The following is a 7,370-nucleotide window of genomic DNA, read 5'->3' on the forward strand; positions in this document are numbered from 1 at the left end:
CTTGAGAGTGTGGGTTGTCCCCTAGGGTGAGAGCTGCCTTCCAGACCGGGCAGTCATGTTGTGAATTTCTGCCTGTCCTTGTTTATTGTCTGCCTCTCTACTAGACTGTAAACTCTAAGAGGGCAAGGCTGAGTTTGTTCCTCCTGGAACCTAGCACAGTCCCAGCTATGCTGGGCTGTCTATAAATATTCATTGAACAAACATGGAGGGCTTTGTCCACAAATAAAACTTTTTTTTTTTTTTTTGGATCGTAGGTTGAGAGTGACCACCAAATTCTCAGACGGATCCAACCCTGGAGAGGGATTCCAAAGGCGGTTGAGGCGTGGAGACTTCGGAGCACCTGCAGAGCCTCCCCTTCCCTTGGTTGGACCAAACATCTTTCTCCTTCCTTGGGGCTCTCCCAGGACCCTTTAACTACAGTTGTTTCATCACGCCCACCTGCTTAACCAGGCTGGCCAGAGCCGGTTCCCCGCCACCCATCCAGAGCTGGGATCCCCGTGGGTGTAAAACGCAGAACTGACAGGAGGCCGCGGGCACCATTGTTTCTTCTTTATTTGCGGATATAATTATGCACCGCACTCTAAATTAGAGATAGATTTTTTTTTTTCTGATATACATTTCATCTTATTCACCACAAGCACATCACACACACAGTAGAACAGTTCCACAAGATGAGTTTGGATTCCTGAAAACCCGCAAGGGAAGCCAACCCTGCCGGGGCTTCTCGCCTCCAGCTTCACGGATGGAAATCGCCCACCCGAAACAGATTTCCTGGCCAGCCTTTCCCGCTGCAGGGTTGAAATGTCTCCAGAATGGAAAACGCTCTTGCTGAAAATGGCTGGACGCTGCAGATTCCGAGCACTGGATGGCTGTGAAATGTCCCCTTATGGTCAAGTTGGTGCACCTGCGAGCTGCGCCCCCTCTCCCTCCCTCCTCGGTGACAGGAGCCAAGGTGTCGGAGCCCCTAATGGAAGGACAGATAAGCCCGCCCACAAATGCGCCCCAGCCTGCCCCAAACCAGGGTGTTATGGAAAAGACAACAGAAACGCTGACGCGATGGATTGTGGATCCCTATCCCCTCCCACCCCCATTCCCAATAATCAGAAACTAGGAACCAGAGATGTTTAAAGCTTGGCTTCCCAAGCGAGGCGGCAGGGCGCACGGGGTTGGGTGGGGTGGGGTGATAGGGGGCGGGGAGGAGCGCAGGAGCTCGTCCTCTCTCCCTAGTCTTCCGAGTTGGTTCGGTAGGCCTCGATGAGGCCCTCGAGCGAGTGCACGAAGCCAGACACGCTGCAGATGCCGCCGATGACGAAGATGGCGACGTCGAAGAAGACTTGGTGCCACAACAGCTTGCGCCAGAGCAGGCGCAGGTGGAAAAGGCTGGGCAGCAGGAAGCAGAGGCCGGCGCCCGTGAGGCTGCCGGTGAGACCCATGAGCAGCGCGAAGTGTGGCACATAGATGGCCATGAGCAGCGTGAAGACAACCAGCGCGCAGCGCAGCGTCAGCCCCCAGGATTTGAGGCGGCCATCGCCCCCGTAGCAGGCGGGGAAGAAGGCGCGGCTTCCTTCCTGGAAGAGCGACTTCTCCAGCACCTCCACAGCAGCGAAGAAGGGCAGCGGGTAGGACAACAGCGCCTTGGCCACCAGGAAGAGGTTGACCACAGCGCGGATGGAACCGGGCAGGTTATCCGTGATGACCTCCTTGGTCTCGTCGGCCCAGGTGAGGTAGGCGACAAGCGCGAAGAGGCCCTTGAGCACGCAGGCGGCGATGTGCGTCCAGTTCATCATGCAGTGGAACTCGCTGGGCTGTTGCATGTTGCCCTCCAGCGAAGGCAGGAAGATCTGCGACGTGTAGCTGAACACGATGATGCCAATGGAGATGGGGAACTTCTTGACATCGATATAGAACTTGACCTTCTCCCAGGCCCAGTCGCGCGCCCGCGATAGACAGTAGGCGATGACCAAGATGTTGATGACGAAGTGGGCCAAAGTGCACAGCAAGCTGAACTTGGATACGGCCTTGAGGTTCTTAAGGAAGGCGCAGGGCAGCAGCACCGCCGTGGCGATGATGGACCAGGACTTCTGTGACACGGGCAGCCCCGGGAAGCTGTTGTACATGAGGTTGCCGCTCACCACCACATACAGGATACAAGTCATCACTAGCTCGATGATCTGCGCCACGTTCACCACGCGGCCGCCCAACGTGGGGAAGCGCGGAGCGCAGCACGCGTTGGCGATGGCCACGTACGAGTCCCGCACGCGCACCACCTCGCCGTCCTCGTTCTCCTCGTACAGGCATGCGATGAGGATCTTGCCGGTGTAGCAGCACACCACGGCGGCGAAGATGATGAGGAACAACCCCAGGTAGCCGCCGTGAAGGATGGCGTAGGGCAGGCCCAACACGAACATGCCCTGGGGAGTGAAGAGGCAACCAGACCCGGCGCTGAGCTGGTGCGGCCTTGGAAGAGGGGGCCTGAGGCGTGGTTTAAGGCTATAGCCCGTAGGGGGCGCTAAGGAGAGGGAGCTCTGGGCCTAACCGGCTGGGAGCAGAAAGGTAGGCTGAATTAGGGGTGCAAGGCGGCTTAATGGGGAGCCTGCATGCTGAGTCAGAGATGGAGAGGGAGGTGTGTAAGGACGGAATAGAGAAGGACAGCTGTGCTAATGGCGGGGAGGAATGGAGTGAGCTGAGTGTAGTCAAATGAGAGGAGAATGTGGAGATTTGTGAGGGTGCTTCCTGGAGACAGAACCAGAAGTGGGGATGTGGGAGGTGAGAAGGTGCTGGAGGGAGCGTGGCCAGAAAGGACTCTGAGAAAGGTAGAGAGCTGGGCCTCAGCCACTAGGAAGAGGGGGCACAGGATTTAAGGTGGGGCTATTAGAGGGTCCAGGAAACCTAATGAGCGAAATGCGGGTGTCTGAAGGCCAGCCTGAAGAAGGAAACGTTGAAGGTGGCAGTGGGAGGGAGAAGATGTAGGGTGGGGAGGAGGAGGGGTAGAGTAGAGTGTGGGGCAAGCCACTGGGAGGCAAGAACGTAGGGAACGCGAGGCTTTTTGCGAACGCAGGAGGAACTGAGGCTAGGGCGCGGGGTAGGGGAGGGAGGGTCGGAGTTAGGGAGTCTTGGAGCAATGCAGGAGTTGAGTTGGAGAGACCCCGCCCTAAGAAGGGGATTAAATGGGAAGGGTAAAGGCAAGCCGGATGCGCGCTGTGTGAAAGGCTAGATCAAGTGGGAATGTATAACTAGAAGCAGAGGGATCCGGCTAGTAGAGCGGTGAAGGAGAGGTTTAGAATTCCTATGGGGAGGAAAAGTTAACGAAATCCAGGGTTCCCGAGGCCTGCGGGCCTCCAGCCTCCGGCCATGGCCTCCTTCCAGGCCTACGGAACGAGGCCTTCAAAGACGCCCCCGGTGAAGGCACAGGGGGCAACGGATGCGGGAGCGGGCCCTCCACCCCCGTCCCGGGTTCCGCCTGGCCATCTCGCCGGTCCTGGAGAGGGAGGACCTCGGGACCGGCCACTTCGCGCGCAGAGCCCCACGAAGCCCCGCAGAGCACGGGTCCCCAAGCAACCCCGCCTCGGCCTCCCGCTCCCAAGAAAACCACGTTCTGCGTCCCAACGACAGTGCCCTTCTGGGACGCCGTGGGGGAAGGCAAGCACAGGGCCCGGGTGCGCCTATGTCTTAGGCCCCTTCTGCCTGGAGAACCGCGCCTGTCCGCCTCCCGTCAGCTCCCGGGGCCGAGGTGCTGACTTCAAACCCGCTCTGGCCGGAGGAGACTGGCGCCGCCTGGTGGAGAGGGGGAGGGGGAGGGGTGTTGAGAGTAAGGGTGAAGGGGTGGCTGGCTGTTCAGAGCATTTAGATGCCGTTTCGCCAGGGTCACACGCTGAGGAGCTGGTCTCTGCGTTGTAGCCGGGATTTTGGACGGGAAAAAGAAACTGCACAGGTAAAGCTGAGGTTTCACGGACCATATGTGCTTGTGTGACCACACGTGTCTGCGTTTGCTTGTGTATACCTGTATGTCCCCAACAGGGTTGTACCTGAGAGAGCAGGCTGGCTACAGTCCGCATGAATCTGCGCATGTATGCACGTGTGTTATTTTCCAATGGGTTTATGTGTGTGCTTGGTATGTACGGGTATGTGCTTCTGCGTATTGGAGGTGTAGGGATGAGGAAGGTGTGTTTGAGGATAGTCGTGTGGTCTACGTATAGACGCATGTCGTGTGCACCTGTACCTGGCAGTTGTTCCTGGGCGAGGATGGCTGTAGGCATGTGTGCCCGCCTATATACCTGTGCGCGTGTATATGCGTGTGTGTTTGGGGAGGAGACTCCCAGCTCAGCGAATTTTCCCTCTCCTTTCCTCACGAAAAAGCAGCTGTGAATCCATTCCGGAGTCCCAGGCCATACCGTTTCTTCCGATCCTGATTTTCTTTCTCCCTGCACCCCTCCTCCTGTTTCCCTCCCTTTTGCTGGGTCTCAGGGCAGGCGTTTCTGACCGAACCTCAGTCTAGCTGTCCTGCGGCTGGGGCCGCGGGACTTGGTGCAGAACAGGGTAGGAGACACCGCCTGGGGGCGTAGATTCCCGCAGTGGGCTGGGAGGGATGGGGATGGGGAGACCCCGGGTACTAGAGGGGTTCTTTCGGCCCAGGTCGCCTGGGGACTCTGCGGGGGGGTAGAGCCTGGTACTCAGAGGTTGACTGGGGGGGTGGGGAGGAAGCAGAGCTGGGAATCCCGCGCTCACCTGTATAGCGTTGGTCACGTTCCAGCCCGCCTCCCACGCCGTGATCTTCGGCTTGTCGTGACCCCCGAACTCGCCACCAGCCCCCACGGCCTGGTCCTTGGAGCCCGAGGGCGGCAGGGGCGCGCCGTCGCCGCGCTGGTAATGGATGTCTCCCTCGACGGGTGGTTCGGCTCCCTCGTCCCCGCAGGGCTCGCCCTCAGTTTTCAAGATGTCCATCTGCAGACCCTGACGGTGCTCGTAGTCTAGGTCATCGCAGTGCGCGAATCCCACCGCCTCCTCGTCTGTGGCCGCCTGAAAACCCATCCTAGCGAACATACCGCTCACCTTGGCCTGGGACTTGTTGGACACGGACGTGGCCACGTTGGACAGCTTGCTGCGGAGTAGGGTGGCCATGGCGGCGGCGGGGCCCAAGGAAAGGACAGAAGGGGCTGGGGACGCGGGGGACGCGCGGCAAGGCGGCGAGGGCCAGGGGAACGCGAGGCCGCTATCTTCGCTTGTTTTCCCCGCGGCGCCCGGGGACGCTGTGGCTCATGACCCTCTCGGTTGGCGTTTGAGGCTCGCTCAGGGCCGACCCAGTGGGCGGGCAGGTGGGCTGCGGGGCTGGCGGAGCGGCGGCGCCGAGTGCACTGCGGAGCTGCCGCGGGGCGCGGGCTGGCTGCGGCGGCGGCGGCGGCGGCGTCAGAGCAGCTACGCGAAGCTGGCGCGACGCCCCCACCCGAGCGCAGCCCAATGCGCTCCCGCCCCTAGGAATCAGGCGGTGATGGGGAGCGGGGACGGGGAGGGGGAAACACCAGGGACGGGGGGGGGGGGGTGAGGAGGGGGCAAGGGGAAGAGAAAGGGGGTGCTGAGGAACTCTGGAGACTTGAGATGGGGGCAAAAGGGCGTCTACGGAAGACAGCGGGAGGGAGCGCGCCAAGGAAGGGTGCGGAGGGCGGGGTGGGGGCTGGAGTGCTGCATTTCTGGGGGAGGTGCTAAGCTCGGATCCTGGCCCTTCCCACCTCGCCGCCGCAGGGAGGGAGGGAGGGGGCCGGGGCGTGCAGATTTTCGCGGTCCCGGGGTCCCAACAACCAGTTCCAGAGTCCAGGAGCCTGTCGGCCCCAGATTCTCTGACCAAGGACGTGACTAGATACCTGAAAGGCAGCAGGACAGTTAACCTGTCTCCACCTGCGCGGGCTGTCTGGGAGCCGATCTGCCTCCCTGGCACCCATCACTGGCACTTAAACCTGGCCGCAGGACCCCCTTGAAGGCAGAAATGTCTGCGGTGGACCGCTCTCAAGAATGTTTAACCTGGCCTCAGTCACTGGGACTGTCTCCGCCCGTCCAGGATGCTGCGATGGAAGAAAATCTTCAGGTCGCTCGCCACCAACCGCTCTCCAAATGTGGGCAGAATGGAGGCGAAAGGTTAGCTGTTTGCTTTCTTTTCGTTTGGGGGGTCTGGAAGGAAGCGGGATTTGATGAGGGCATTGCTCCACAGGCTGCTGGCCGGTTTGCGAATGCCCACGCGTAGAGGGGCACAGCCGGTGTCCAGTGCGAAGGAAAGACGCGCTCGCAGCGGGCCCAGGCGCGCGGAGGCGCGTGGTGCGCCGGGGCTCTGCGGGCACGCCAGCCGCCAGGCCGTGAAAACTACACTGTTTCTGTTGAGCCGGGTGTATGTTGCGAGTGCAAGAGTAAGAGACAAAGGCCGATACTGTATCAGATATCGATACGGACTGGATCTGAGTGGATTCCGAGCGTGAGATTTGATAACCGCGTTTATTCTGTAAATGTAGTTTTGTTCGCATTTGAACGTGTATGTGCGCAGAGCTTGTGTGCTGGGTTTCGTGTGCACATGTTTCCGAATGGATTGCCTGCGTGTTTGCTTCCTTTCGTGGCTGTGCCTCCGGCGCGGGTCTGCTGCTCAGGATGGGTCCCGGTATGTGCTCGCAGCTGGGCTCCCTCCAGACCCCTCCTAAGCAGTGAACAGCGCCGTCTGCGATCCTACTGTCCCAGCCCAGGTGGAGGAGGACTAGCGGCTGTGACTGGGGGCGGCGAGGGGTGTGGAGAGAATGAGGGAAGAAAAAGGACCGCTCAGTCTGTCGGTTCCTGAGGCCCTGACTCTGGGAGAATCCCGGTCTCCTCCTCCCCTGCAGTATTTCTAAATTAGCTCACATCAACGCACAAGTAGGGCGGCCTGAGGGCTTTGACCATCGCTGCCAGGACAACCCCCCCCCCATGTCCCCTCCCACTCCCCTCTTCCTCAGAGTCTCCCAGAATCTCCTCTCCAGTTAGGAAACCTCCCCCAAATTGGACAGAGATGTTCCTAAAAATTCCCAGTATACCCCTTAAATTCCCCCCAAGAGCCTGCCTGGAGGAAACCAAGACAGAACCTCCCTCTATTATGAAGACCCTCCCACCCCCACTAGGACAAGAAAAGCTCTCCATAAAGACCTTTCCTAAACACAGACCTTCAGAATCATGGCAGGACTCAGTACAAAGACAGGACAGAGATCCTTCCTCCCACCACAGAGATTCTCTCCTCCAAGGGGACTTTGGAATAGCACTGATCTCCCATCGCAGAGATTTGCCCTCATACAAAGGCCCTTTCCACCCCAATTCCCAGATTCTGGGAATAAAGAGCCTTTGCCCCAGTTTCCTATAGACAAACA

General features: G+C 59.5%; 1 protein-coding gene across 1 annotated transcript; it reads right to left on the reverse strand.

The window, feature by feature from the left end:
* Nucleotides 1–536: 536 nt before the first annotated feature.
* Nucleotides 537–5,345, reverse strand: SLC32A1 (solute carrier family 32 member 1). Its single transcript, XM_036245062.1, has 2 exons — nucleotides 4,726–5,345; nucleotides 537–2,411 (listed from the first exon to the last, which is right to left on the reverse strand). Exons 1-2 carry the CDS (start codon nucleotides 5,116–5,118, stop codon nucleotides 1,224–1,226), a joined length of 1,581 nt encoding a protein of 526 aa, XP_036100955.1. The 5' UTR covers nucleotides 5,119–5,345; the 3' UTR covers nucleotides 537–1,223.
* Between the last annotated feature and the right edge of the window lie 2,025 nt (nucleotides 5,346–7,370).

Source organism: Molossus molossus, unplaced genomic scaffold (genome assembly GCF_014108415.1).
Source record: "Molossus molossus isolate mMolMol1 unplaced genomic scaffold, mMolMol1.p scaffold_m16_p_6, whole genome shotgun sequence".
Classification (NCBI taxonomy): Eukaryota; Metazoa; Chordata; class Mammalia; order Chiroptera; family Molossidae; genus Molossus; species Molossus molossus.